The sequence below is a fragment of the Phoca vitulina genome, unplaced genomic scaffold, assembly GCF_004348235.1.
Source record: "Phoca vitulina isolate PV1807 unplaced genomic scaffold, GSC_HSeal_1.0 scaffold6, whole genome shotgun sequence".
In the NCBI taxonomy this organism is placed as follows: domain Eukaryota; kingdom Metazoa; phylum Chordata; class Mammalia; order Carnivora; family Phocidae; genus Phoca; species Phoca vitulina.
This window is the reverse complement of record NW_022589709.1, coordinates 24470650-24485197: the sequence shown is the minus strand read 5'-3', so window position 1 is coordinate 24485197 and position 14548 is coordinate 24470650. Positions and strand designations below refer to the sequence as shown.

General features: G+C 42.3%; 1 protein-coding gene across 1 annotated transcript in view; it reads right to left on the bottom strand.

Annotated features, from left to right (window-relative positions):
* Window positions 1–13257, bottom strand: part of FBXL17 (F-box and leucine rich repeat protein 17) — a 512446-nt gene extending 499189 nt beyond the window's left edge. The window contains 2 exon segments of the mRNA XM_032403887.1: window positions 11866–12015; window positions 12017–13257. Of these exon segments, the coding sequence (XP_032259778.1) occupies window positions 11866–12015; window positions 12017–12850 (984 nt within the window). The 5' untranslated portion in view covers window positions 12851–13257.
* Between the last annotated feature and the right edge of the window lie 1291 nt (window positions 13258–14548).

Here is a 14548-nt window from a genome sequence, read left to right as displayed (position 1 = left end):
TAATCAAAAAACTTCCAACAAAGAAAAGCCAAGGAACAGAGGAAATAATTAGTGATACATTTGAAGAACTAAGACTAATCCTTAAATTCTTCCAAACTGGAGGATGAGGTAACACTTCCTAACTCATTCTATGAGGTCAGGTTTACCCTGATACCAAAGCCAAACAAAGGCATCACAAGAAAACTACAGACCAATGTCCCTTACGAATACAGATGCAAAAATCTTCAACAAAATATTAGCAAACTGAATCCAGTACATATTAAAAGGATTATATACCATGGCCAGGTAGGATTTACCCCAGGAATGCAAAAGTGGCCCAAATGTAGAAAGAAATCCATTTAACACACCATATTAATAAAATGAAGGAGATTTTTTGATACCAAATTTTTATTTTATTACCTATGAATTCCACTCCCTCTCCAGTAGATCAAGAAGACAGATGCAATTGCATTTTTGATGGTTTTCATTCCTTCTGGAATATACAAGTTTCCATCTGTTTCATTGCTTTTCAACCTAACGTACATTTTTTAGCACTTCCTGTACCTCAAATGAGTGGATGAACATTTTCTTAGGTTTTGCTCATGACATATTATCTTTGTTTCTTTGTTTCTTTATTTCTTAATACAACTGTTGATTGTATAAAGAATTCTGGGTTGACAGTTTTGGTTTTTTGTGCTTTTTTTTCCCACTCATCACTGTAAAAATGTTCATTCAATATTCTCTAAAATCCATTATTTTTGAAGCCATGAATCCTTTGAAATATTGTTCCATTTATATACAGCGCTATCTTCCTCTCACTGCTTTTAGATGTTATAAAAGTTTTTTTTTTTAATGACCATCTCAATAGATGCAGAAAAACCACTCAACAAAATCCAATACCCTTCTTGATAAAAATACTCAGAAAACTAGAAATAAAAAGAACCTTCCTTAACTTGATAGATGGCACATCTATTAAAAACACAAAGCTAACATTATACTTGATGGTGAAAGACGGAACATTTTTCCCCTGAGATGAGGAACAAGACAAGGATGTCTGCTCTCTCCAGTGTACTAGAGATTCCAACCTGGGCAACTATTCAAGAAAAAGAAATGAAAGGCATCCAAGAAAGGAAGAATTAAAATTATAGATATCATGATCTTATATATAAAAAATCCTAAAGAACACAAAAAAAATTTTAGAGCTAATAAGCAAATATTTCCACACATTAACAATGAATAATTCAAAATGAAATTAAGAAAGCATTTCCATTTATAACACCCAAAAAATGAAATACTCTTTTTATAGATTCCATTTCTTTGTATTGAGATTCATCATTTGTTGAGAGTCAGTGTCATCATATTTTTTCCTATAATTTAAATGTTTCCTTCTATTTTTTAACATGTTTACAGTTTTAAGTCTATTATCTGAGCCCACTGAGTCATTTTCTATTAACTACTTTTTTTTCTCTCAGTATAGGTCACATTTTTCTGTCTCTTGACATGTCTCATAGCTTTTTCTTAAAAACTAGACATTTTAGAAACACCTGGGTGGCTCAGTCAGTTAAGTGTCTGCCTTTGGCCCAGGACATGATCTTGGAATCCTGGGATCGATCCCCACGTCAGGCTCCCTGCTCAATGGGGAATCTGCTTCTCCCTCTCGCTCATGTTCTCTCTTAAATAAATAAATAAAATCTTAAAAAAAAAAAAACTAGACATTTTAGGGGCTCCCGGGTGGCTCAATCAGTTAAGCATCTGACTCTTGATTTCAGCTCAGGTCTTGATATCAGGGTCATGAACTCAAGCCCCAGGGTAGGCTCACAACCCTGAGATCAAGTCATACGCTCTACCACCTGAGCCAGCCAGCCACCCCTGGAATTTTTTTGACATTTTAATTTCCCTGGCCTTAAACTATGGGATCTATGTCCCCTGAAGTATTGATGTCTCTGCTCAGGTTTTAATACTTACATATTTTTTTACTCTGGCTTCCTAAAGAGGTTACCCTATGTCTGCATAGCTTAGTTTTCAGCTAGTTATCTGGGCAAAGGTATACTCACACATCTCAAACCTGCTCTTCAATCTGTGCATGGGATGGGAAGAGCACATTCAAGGCTTAGCCATTTCTCAAGTCTGCCTTGGCCCTTGCCTTCTGCTAGAAATTTCAGGTCTCCCCTGTATATGTGCATGGTTTCACAGTAAACGAGGGACATGTGGAGAGCTTATCCCTTTATGGTTTTCTCATTTCCAAGGTCTGCCTGTTAAATCCCCTGACCCATCCCAATTGGCATCAAAACCTAAGACTTGCAAATATGTGGGTTTTCACTATTTGTTTCCTGTCAAGTTTATCACTTTAAGTTGACAAATACAGGTTTTTACTTGTTGCCACAAACTGACTTAGCCTCTGGCAGCAAGGCCGCTGGTTTCCCAAACTCTGGTTCTTGCCAAAGGAATTGGGGAAAGCAAGAATGCTGTAGACATCAACTGTTCTTAAAAGCGTTAGCAATTTTCCTAAGAATAAATGATTCTCAATTTTTTTCTGCCTTTGGTCAATTTCCGAAGCCCAAATAGTTGTAGGCAATTTTGCCTAGTTTTACTTTATTTTTGTGGAGAGGATTCACCAAACTCTTCCTGCAACTATAGCTGGAAGTCTCTCTTTTGTGGTTATTTTTATGCTCATCCTCCTCATTTTATAAGATGGAAAAGTAAAGATTCAGGGAATGTAGATCATTTGTTTAAGGTTAAAGAACTCCGTGGTTTTAAAGGGGTAATCTGTCCCTTAACAAATAGAAGATATGTAGACCATGGTCACTGGAACCAAGAAGCACCTTGTTTAAAATAGATCTGACTTTGGATTGTACTTTCTTTGAACATTAGTTTTCTATTTTGTTAAAGTGAGATGATTGTTATAATCTACAGATAACTGACTAAATCTAGGTGGATCTCTATGAGTTTTAGTTATCCAGCTGAAAGAAAATCTAGTAAGTGGGTGAAGGGTAGATAAAACTGGTACCAGAAAAGATGGATAAAAATAAAAAGGCAAAATATTAAGCTTATATTCCAATGCATATATAATAGATCTTTGCATATTGTTTGTGGTAGGCAACCTGCACAATGGCCCCAAATGAACTCACCTCCTGATATTTATTTACACTTGTATAATCCTCTCCTTGAGTGCGAGCTGGATTTAATGACTGACTCACTTCTAATGAACAGAGTATGGCAAAACTGATAGGATGTTACTTCTGGGATTAGGTTAAAAAAAAAAAAATGGCTTCCAGTTTTGGGCGTTCTTGGATCTGTTGCTCTGGGAGGATGAGCTGCCATGCTGCTATTAACCCTATGGAGAAGCCACAGGGCATGGCAAGGAACTTAAGCACAGAGCCAACAGCCAATGAGGACCTGAGGCCTGCCAACAATTTCACAAGGAAGTCTCGACAGGAATTCTTGAGCCCCAGTTGAGTAGCTCCAGGCAACACCTTGAATACCGCCTCATAAGAGACCCGGGATCAAATGGGACCAAGTCTCAAAGGGATTATTACCCCACAGAAAATATGAAATAATAAAATTTGTGGTTTTAAACTAAGTGTTGGCATAATTTGTTACATAAAGATACCTAACACAATATTTAAATATTCCTGCTTTTCTTTATGTCATTAAAATGCCCTCTCTCTCAAATCTTAACTCCTGAGAAAGTAACTACTTCTCCTCCAAACTATCTTAACTCATTTAACCAACATTTGTGCACATGTACCTGGGTTTCTGTGAGAGAGACCTCAACTTGAGATGTGTTCACTGGCTTTAAGATTATATAGTCAAAGGCATTTCCAAATTAACTTTGGATAATTTGAGAGATTCAAGAGAAAGAGTATTTCAAAGATTGAAGAAAGAGAATGTTGGTCTGTCAAGGACTGACCTGTAACAACATTTTTGTTGAATAAAGAAAACTATAAAGGGGAAGAAGGACACTGAAAAAAACTGGGATGCCACTTGCATCAAGCCAGGAAATTGCTTACTTTAACACAGGCCTGTTAGCAATAGCTTGAACATGACAGAAATTCAAACTAAGTAGGTGTAGGTATTCTACGGATGTGGAAAATCCAAGGATCTATCATTTTGTACCTTGTTGCTCTGCCATCACTGCCTTCAGCTACAGAGTAGAGGATGGCTTACTCTCATAATCCAGGTGGTCTAGCCCTGAAAAAGGGAAGAGGAAGCAAAGGGCAAGCAGCTGCTTTTATGGTATGACTAAAAAGTTGTACATATTACTTCCACTCATATTCTGTTACCTAATATTTAGTCACAGAGCTACACCTATCTACAAGAAAGGCTGAAAAACAGCCTCTAATTAGGTGATCATGTGCCAAGCTAGAACACGGTAAATTCCGTTACTAAAAAGAATATGAGGGGAATGGATACCGGGAAACAGCAGTGACTTCTAGTCAGGACCTGGGTTGAAAACAAACGTGATATTCTTTATCTTTAGTGGCAGACCTGGAAAACACAACTAAAATATGAATTACCAGAAAAGGTACATATCATATTACAGATATAATCTGAAATAATCACTACCAGCAACATCCAAATATTCCTGAGCCTTGAAAGATTCTATTTTTGAGCAAGGCATTAGTGTAAAATTTCAGAAGAGAATTCAGACTGAAAAAACTTCCAGAAAATGCATTGTTGTTTAACACTTGATCATACTTATTCCACAGAACGTTGGGAGTACTTGAAAATCAACAAGGCCAATACCTACATTTGGCCATCTAATTTTTGTTAAGGAGATCTTATCTGCTATCAAATATTACTGTAAAAGTTTATGAGTAAGCAGATGGCATGCAAGTTATAGAAATAATACTTGAAGTAAATTTGTGTAGCTATTTTATATTGAGTCCTGTTGTGTCAGGGACTATGCTAGGTGTCATGAGAGATACAGAGGTATTCAAGATAAAACACAGTATTCTTGGGGCACCTGGGTGGCTCAGTTGGTTAAGCGTCTGCCTTCAGCTCAGGTCATGATCCCAGGATCCTGGGATCAAGCCCCGTGTCAGGCTCCCTGCTCAGCGGGGAGCCTGCTTCTTCCTCTTCCTCTGCTCCCCCTGCTTGTGCTCTGTGTGTCAAATAAATAAAATCTTAAAAGAAAAAAAAACCCAGGATATTCTTGACTACATATTGTATGACGCCATTTATATGAAATTTCTAGAAAAGGCAAAACTATAGAGGCAGAAAGCAAATCAGTGGTTGCCTGGGGCTAGGGGTGTGAGCAGAAATTGACTGCAAAGAGGCACAAGGAAACTATTTGAGGTGTTCTAAAACTGTATTATAATGATGGTCGTACAACACTAAACACTTATTAGAACTCAAACTGTAGGGGTGCCTAGGTGGCTCAGTTGGTTAAGCATCTGCCTTTGGCTCAAGTCATGAACCCAGCATCTTGGGACTGAGCCCCATGTTGGGCTCCCCGCTCAACAGGGAGTCTGCTTCTCCCTCTTACCCTCCCCCTGCTCATGTGCTCTCTCTCTCTCTCAAATAAATAAAATCTTAAAAAAAAAAAAAAAACTCAAACTGTATACTTAAAATGAGTAAATTAAATATCAATATAGCTGTTTTTTAAAAACATCCATAAGCTCTGTATTTCTATCATCCTATCATTTTCCTTCCCAGAATCTTTGAATTCCTATTTGAGAAAACATATACGCACATACACAAACATCACACGTTATAATAAATAATTAAGCAGATAATATCCTTAAGATTCATATAAATTCCCTCTTTGCAATCTTCTCAGAATTAACTATTTCAACCAAGATCAACTTTTCTGCCCTTTTCAATTTTTTTCCATGTATATCATACCTTGCTTCTTAAATATTCTACTTATATTACCTACCAAAAGCTTGAAAATAACATTTACTAAATAGTGTCTTGAATAAAGCACCGTTTAGAAAAAGAGGCACAAAACATATTTCTGGTACTTTTCTAAGCACACAGCCACAGGGAAGTCACAGACTCTAAAACTATTTCCTAATCTATAATTTAAAATAATTTCTTGCAATTTAATTATTAAAATTTAAGGCACAGCAAACATAAAATCCAAACTATTATACAGAGTGCTACTCTACTGTAGAGTCAGGTATTTTGAAATTTACACAAGAATAAGTTTTACTCTAAAGCCAGTCACAAAATTGAACAAAGCACAAAACTTTTTTTTTTTTTAAGTATTTTGGGAGGAGGTACTATGAAACGATGTGCCCTTCTGACATATATCCATTATTCTTTGAACACTTCCTTATGCTCTAGGACAAAATATTCTAGGCTTATCTTGTACTTTCCTGGTACCAGCTCTGTAATCAGCCATTTCTCCAACAACACTGATTCATTTTAGCAGAGAATGGTTTTTAGAAGCTAGGATCTGGATGCTAAGTGCACACATTGTTATTGGGCATTGCTTCTCTAAGGCTCTCTCAAGTGGACAGAGCTAGGGAATATATATATGTATGTAGGTAACAAATCACCCATCACTACTCTCTTAGCACACCACTTGGCTCCAAACTTGGGCAAGACTCTTGACAAACATAAAATGATATTCAGTCAAAATTAAGCAACTTTTTAGGAAACTATTATGCTAATATTAAATACTTTCATATATGCCCTCACTTATCTTTTCGTATTTGCTATCATTTATACAAGTTGGTATCCCAAAGCTGGCCAAAAAAAAAAGGCTCAGGGTTATCCCCTTGACAGCTACTCATTACAAGGCACCAAAATTTTTAGACCTCTCAAGAAAAAAACAAATCTCACCTTTTGTGGCCTAAATTAATCAAGATTACTTTGGCATTCTTCAACAAAGAAAAACCTTGAACCTGACTAACTAACAACATTCCATTTCAGAGTTGACTAAACTCATCCCTAGAATTACAGAGATATACCTTCTAGAGGTTATCTGGTACCGGAGTCCTTAAGTCAAGCATTCATGAAATGCTACATAAAACTTAGTTCCTCTTACCTACTAGTAATCTACATTCAAAGCTTTAAAAAGCAGTATTACTTTTTTCTTTGACTCCCATTTCCATTGCTTTCAACCTTATTTTCATATTTTAAAAAAACAAACAGATCAAGAAAATAAGCCTTCCCCCAAAGTACATTTCTCTTACAAAATTCTTTCTTGATAACTAAAGGAACCTGTTGGCAATAAAGCTGTAAAAATCAAGATTTAATACCTACTAACACATTATCAGGGGTGCACGCATGGTGCAGCAGTTTTCTAATTGTGGTGATAGATTCTGGACCTCTCATCTCGTTTCCTCTGGAAAGAAACAGGTCTGCTGACAGAGAGCAAGATATCTCAACATAAAGCACACAAAGTCTCTAAATATTAAATACAGATCTCAAATAGCAGTTACTCAAATAGTAACACTTAAAGAAAAGTATTCCACTGCTATCATTTGGTAAAACTGTTGCATAGTGGCTCCACAATATAAAAATCTAATTGTGATATCACAAGGCAGGTTTGCTTTAAGTTATAAAGGCAACAGGTACCAAAGACTGAAGCTACCTTAGTTGATCCAAAGCAGTCCATCAAACAAAGATCAACTATAACAGGCTTGAGTCCTTAAGAAAATGCTATTCCCATAGATGACCTTTGAAGAGCCATTCCCTACTTCTCAGATTTCTTATATTTAAAGACCACATTTCAGCCCTACAGACCCAATTATAAAATTAGCCTCTGACTCATAATAGTTTAGAAGTTGTCTGGTGTAAGCTCCTCCCTGCCACCCCCAATTCAGGAAAATCTCTTTCATAAAATCTCTGAGAGAAGATTACTGAGACCCTCTTTCATAATATATTGAAAAGATCTCTAGGCCTGCAAATATTGAGAGGGGTTCTAGACCAAGGTCTGCCTTTCACTATCTAAAATGTCTTGGGGTAAGCCATTTCACTTCTCCAGGCCTGTTTTTTCATGTAAAAGAAGTGGGGAGTACCCAGATCTCAAAGGTCTCTTCCTGTTCTGAAGTTAAATTATGATCTCCAGTGAAGCTCACTATTTCAAGAAAGAATTCATTGTTTTTACACAGTTCTTATTGTTAGAAAGGATTTTCTAAATTTCCAAATGTACACATTCTTTAACCCTAAAATTCCACTTTCTTGAAATCTACACTAAAAAAATGACTATATGTGCACAGAAAACATCTATTAGCATTGTTGGTAGTAGCAGTAAGTTAGAACCATTCAATAACAGAAAAATACAGTATGGTATAAAACTATGGAATACTATGCAGCAGTTAAAAAGAATGAAGGAAGGGGCACCTGGCTGGCTAAGTCAGTAGAGCATGCAACTGTTGATCTCAGGGTTGTGAGTTCAAGCCCCAGGCTGGGTGTAGAGATTACTTAAATAAACTTCTACCAAAAAAAAAAAGAATGAAGGAAACCATATACACTACTTACTAATAAGAAAAGTCTTCCAAACCATACTACTAACAAAACAAAAAAATTCACAACATGTACATTTTGGTGCCATTTATGAAAAAAAGCTATGAAGGTTTACACAGGTCTTTCTACAATGAGAGAAATTTTCTGGATCTGCACAGTCCAGTATGGTAGCAGCCAGTCACACGTGACTACTAATCTCTGAAATGTGGCTATTGTGACTGAGAAACCGAATTTTAAATTTGATTTAATTTTAACTACTTTAAGCCACTGTACTCTACAGAGCTGTTCTAGAAGAATAATCTAAACTTGTAACAGTGGTTAGTTACCTCTGGAGAGGAAACTAGATGAGAAGGTAAGGGTGAATCTAGGCAAACTTTTGCCCTACCTGCATTATTTTAATGTTTTAAGGCAAGTTACATAAATATAAAATTTAAAAGGAAAATCTTTTTGATATTGAACCAAAAATCTGCCCTATGAACTGCCATAAAAAGAATTTAGGTAGGATTTTTTTTTTCTTTTTTGTTTGTTTTGGGGTTTTGTTTTTGTTTTTGTTTTGTTTTGTTTGCTTTTTGCCTGGAAAAAAAAGTTACCTGGAAAAAGTTGGTAGTTTCCCTTAAAAACAACCTTTAAATCACATTTCCTTACATTTCTCTTCCAAACTCTCCCTCCTCCACACCCTCCCCCCTTTTTACAACTACAGTAACTTCTGGTACAAAAGATACAGCAATACAGTCATAAAGGCTACTGACCCATTATTAGGGACAAAGGGCATGCTTTCTAAGAATTTTTCCAATAGAGGTGATGGATTTTTACCTCTCTATGCAACAATTCTTCTTGTACTATAAAAACATCCTCATAGGGTGCCTGGGTGGCTCAGTCAGTTAAACATCTGCCTTTGGCTTAGGTCATGATCTCAGGGTCCTGGGATGGAATCCCGCGTTGGGCTCCCTGCTCAGCAGGAAGACTGCTTCTCCCACTTCCTCTGCCCCTCCCCCTGCTCATCCCCTCTCTCTAATAAAATCCTTTAAAAATAAATAAATAAAATTTAAAAATAAAAACATCATCATAGCTCCCAGTCTTCTCTTCTACAAGCCAAACACCTTCAATTCTCACCAAAAATTGAGCCAGAACCCATTCACCATCATGGGGCTTTTACTGTGGCTCAAAAAACAACTCAGGCAGGATATAAACATTTCTAAGAGGCTTCTCTTAGTGGCATGGCATATTCACCCAGAGTATCAGCCCAGACTTCCTAAGCACCTAGCCATTCATCTGTTCATAAATATTTACTCAGAGCTACTAAATACCAGCCACTGCACTTAGGGGAGGGGATAGAACAATGAATAAAATCTATGTTGACAGAGCCTCTACCATCAAAAGCCCTATTCCTAAAAGTTGGAATGGATTGGTAAACACTGAAAAACCTCAATTTCAATTCATTCCAATAGTCTAACTCATTTCATGCTGAATACCACCATGACTATAAGACACACACAATCTTTATTCAAGTTTCTAATACAAGGAAATCTACCTAACGTGTCTAAATACTCCAGCAAGGGGTGCCTGAGTGGCTCCGTCATTAAGTGTCTGCCTTTGGCTCAGGTCATGATCCCAGGGTCCCAGGATCGAGCCCCGCATTGGGTCCCTGCTCCGTGGGAAGCCTGCTTCTCCCTGTCCCACTCCCCCTGCTTGTGTTCCCTCTCTCGCTTTCTGTCAAATAAATAAATAAAATCTTTTTTAAAAAAAGAATACTTCCCTTTTAAATAAATAAATAAATACTCCAACACAACAGAGCAAATCTGATGAGTAAAATCCTCAAATGTCCTTCAGACCAAGTTTTCAACAGTCCACAGCAAAATCTGAAAAACATTTGTAGCAGATAATCTATACTAGCAAAATTTATTCTATAGAAATTTTCTTTATTAGGAGATCATGGTTTTTTTTTGTTTTTTGTTTGTTTGTTTGTTTGTTTGGCACTAAAATGTTCTCTGCCTCCTGATATGATGATTTGGGTGGAAAGGAGAAAGAACCTGGGTTTTGTTTTGGTTTTTAAATAGTCGTACTTGCCAAATAACAAGACAGCAATCAAACTTCTATACCAAATATTTGTTGATATTTGTCATTTGCTGAGATAGAGGACTCAAGAAAGTTCCCTCTGCCCTAAAAAGCACACCCTGAACACAGAGGAGGAAATTACTCCTCCAGAAAGTACACCTCGATAAGAGTTAAATCATTACACTTTGACTCAAGGAAAAGTTGTGCTTTCCCATTCTTTTGCTATATTATTTACAAGAACATTGATATCACAGTAAAACAGATCAAAACACACAGGATTATAAATGTGCAAAAACTCTAATCAAAAAAGTGTATTTGTGAGAGTAACAATTGTAACTGATGACAGTTCCATCAGTAACAATAAAAGTAGCCAAATTCTTATCTAGGTTATTTTTGACTGGTATTAAATATCTCCTACACTGAAAAAGAAGGTTTATATTTATTAAGTTCCAGGAAGGGGGGGGGGGGGGCATGAGGAAAAAATAACTTGCTCGTAATAATAACACTAACTTTGTCACTTATTTAAATTTCTCACTAGCATTAACAAAATTGCAAATTTTACTTAGTTGAAAGTGAGACAAAGCTCCCATAGGACACCCTCGTCTCCTCCTCACCCATATTCCCCCCAAAAAATGCATTTGTCTCTACCTTCTGACAAACTGTATGTAAGGATTAAAATGTAGAAAGGCAACAAAGCATAACATAAACCAAACAGTTTTCAACTCCAGCAGGCCTAAATTCCCCAAATCACCCCTTTGTGTGTGTGACCTTGGACAAGTCATTCAACCTCTTCAAGCCTCACTAGATTCTAAACTCCACAGAGCACAGACCACTTCTGCCTGAGTTACTACTGTAGGCACACAGCATTGAAATATCAGTGTCTTCTTGTATAAAGTGGGGTTATTAATACCTATCTCACAGCGTTAACTGGGTGATTGAGATATTATGTATATAAAGCTCAGGCACAGTGCCGGATCATAATAAATGTTCAATTAAAGGTCACAGTTACTGACATCAACTAGCAGCTATCAAACCGGTAAGTACTGTTTGAAGACTCTCAAATACTAATATACAAAATCTTTAGCAGTAAATGTAAATTGCTCAATTGATAAAAATATTTCCCAGAAAACCTACGAATAGTTTCTAAACCACTGGGAATCTAGTAACAGATGAATCCTGAATTGTGGTAACAAACCCAAGCTATTAAAAGACACTGACCAAACTCCCAAGTTTTTCTACTTCAAAAAAACAGGCCATAAGCATCTTCCCCATTGGCTTCTCCCCTTCGGACTTCTCTGGCTATGAGGGAACCCCCTCCTCCGCGCTTAGGGGGAGGAGAGAGAAAACCTCCGAGGTGGGGGCCGGGGTTGGGGGAAAGCACGCATCCCTGCGCCACTCGCCCAGACCCACCTTGAGCAGGATGGATGGCGGCAACTGGTTGATGTCTGGGGTTTCAGGGGGTGGATCCCTGTGACAGTCGCAGGGATTTTCGGGGGGCTCCTGACAGTCCGTGTCGCCGCATTCATGCTGCTGCTGGGCGGGCGAGGGGGCGGTGCCCCCCCGCTCGGACCGCGTCCCCGCCGGCCTCTGTGGGGGCACCTTCGGAAGTGGGAGAGGAGGGCGGGGGGCAGAGCGGCTGCGGTGGCTGCTCGGAGCCCTGGCAGCAGCCGGCGTCGGGGGGCCGCGGCGGCGAGGCGCCTCCCCCTGCAGGCCCTCCGCCGCCGCCGCCGCCGCCGCCGCATCCCCCACCGCCGCAGCGGGGCTGCTTACAGGGGGTGCAGGCGGGGACCCCGGCCCCCTTCCGCTTACACACCATTTCTGGGGGCGTAGGGGGCTCGGCGGGCGGCGGCGGCCCCCGGAAGAGTTGCACGGCAGCGGGCGGCCCCAGGAAGCGCACGGGCCCCACGCTGGCCAAGAAGAGGCTCCGGCCCTGCTGGTCCCAGGCGGCGGCCGCAGCCAGCCCCAGCTCTTTGCAGCAGGAGGCGGGCGACGAGGCCGAGGCAGCGGCAGCTGCTGCGGCGGCGGCCGAGGATAGCAGGAAGCGGCGGGCGGCGGCAGCACAGTCCTCGGCAGCCAGGGCCGCGTAGCGCCGCGCCAGGTGCTGCGAGGAGGCGGCCGCGGCGTAGGCCCCGTCCCGCGGCGGCGGCGAGAGCGGCGGCTCCTCCTCTGGGCCGGCGGGGGCGGGCGCGCCGGGGCTGTGCACGATGAAGCAGAGCATGCAGGGCCCGCGGAAGAAGCAGTCCCGGCTCCGGGGCGCCGCCGGCTGGGGGGGCGCCTTGGCCGGGGTCCGGCGGGGCAGCCTGAGGAGAGGGCGGCGGCGGCGGCACCAGCTGCAACAGCGAGGCCTCTTCTGGCTCGGGCGGTTACGCGGCTCCTTCGAGAGAAGGTGGCCCATATAGAAGGCCCCGAGGAGGGGGACCGGGACGGGGAAGTAGGGAGGCCCGGAGAAGCGAGCTCCGGCAGCGGGATAGGCCGCTCGCTGCCTCGGCTTCGGGCCCGCGGCGGGGTCGCCCGCCCTGCGCACACACACGCACACACGGGCACACACGCGACGGTGGGGGGTGGGCGTCAGCTGCGGGCCGCCCGGGCGCCCGACGGGGGCTACATGCTTTGCCCCGGGAAGCCGGGAGAACGATGGGCGCGAGCTTTGGGGACGCGACGGAGGGAGCGAGCCTGCCGGCTACGCGACCAGTCCAAGCCTGGCCCGCCGGCTCAGTCAGTCAGTGCGGCGGCGGGGGGAACGCGGGGTCCCGCTCGGACCATTTTAACTGCGGCTCCGCCGGCGGCGCGCGCGCCCGCGACAGAGCTCGGAGCCGCAGGAGCGCGCGGCCCGCTCGGGGAGGGGGCGGAGCTGGCTGTGGCGGCGCGCTTGGGGCGGGGGCGCGGGCGCCCGGCTGCTCACCGGGGACGGCCGCTAGGCAGGGACTGCTGGGAAGACGCGGGCCGGTGAGCGCGCGGGGCTCGCGGGGAGCGGCGCGCGCCCCTCCCTCTCTCGCCCAAGGTTTCGCGGAGGCCGCTGGGTCCACGCCTCTTTTCTGGGACGGGAGGAGACGCTTCCGAGCCAGCTGTGTGACATCCGTTTGCACAGCCGCGCTGACGTCTGTAGGTGTAAGTTCAAGAACTGCCATTGGCCGCGAGCCGCTGCGCTCTTCCCCTCACCCCCACCCCCAGACTCGGAGACCGAGGCCACCGAGGAGCCGTAAACAGGGTTCCGCCGGAAGGCCGACTTGGGTCCCCTGCTGCTTCTCCGGTGCAGTACCAGATGTGTGGCCCTGTGTTCTCACGTGAGGGGCTAATGAGTGGTGCCGCACCGCTGTGTATTCCACTTGTTTTTATACTTGTTGCTTGTGGCCGACTGCTGACTTCATAACTTTATTTCAAAAGTGAAAGCATGTATCAAGTTACCTATGCACGCCAAAAAGATAAACAGTTTCTCAACCGATTGAGTCATCCAGCATTCCAGGCTGCAAGCTATAGATGAGCCTCTGCACTCTCGGAGTCCCGCCTATCCATCCATCGTACACCTTAAAAATGATTGTGCAGTGCCTACTGTATGATAAACGGTTCTAGGCGGACCTTGGTGACCCAGATGAGAAAGAGGAAATAGGCTTTGCAGACAACCATTTAGAAGGTTTGATTCTCATGAGACCAAAGAAATAGGGCAATGATTAGAGCGGTACCTGTCTTGAGAGACAAATTGAAAGAGGCTTAAATGATGGGAATGCGTCAGTATAAACGAGGAGGTGAGGAGATGAAAAAAGATAATACAACAAGGCCCCTGAGATGGCAGAGTACCTTAGGAGAGATACCGTCTTCATTGAGTAGGAGGGATAAGGGAAAGATAGGTAAAGAATGGACGCAGATTGAAAGATAGGAAAGTGAAAAAGTTCCTTTCACCGGGTCTATTTTACTTTAAGTGGAGCCTGGTTACCTGCTAAAGAGTGGAAGGAAAGTGGCAGTATTTTAAAAAGCTGCTAAGAATAACTTGAGAGAACTGAGGAAGCAGTATTTCAAGATTCAAGGCCCTTCAGCTTAGAGACCCATTGTTTGAGCCAGTGTGACTTTCCCACTCCTGTGGCCAGCCTCACCCTGC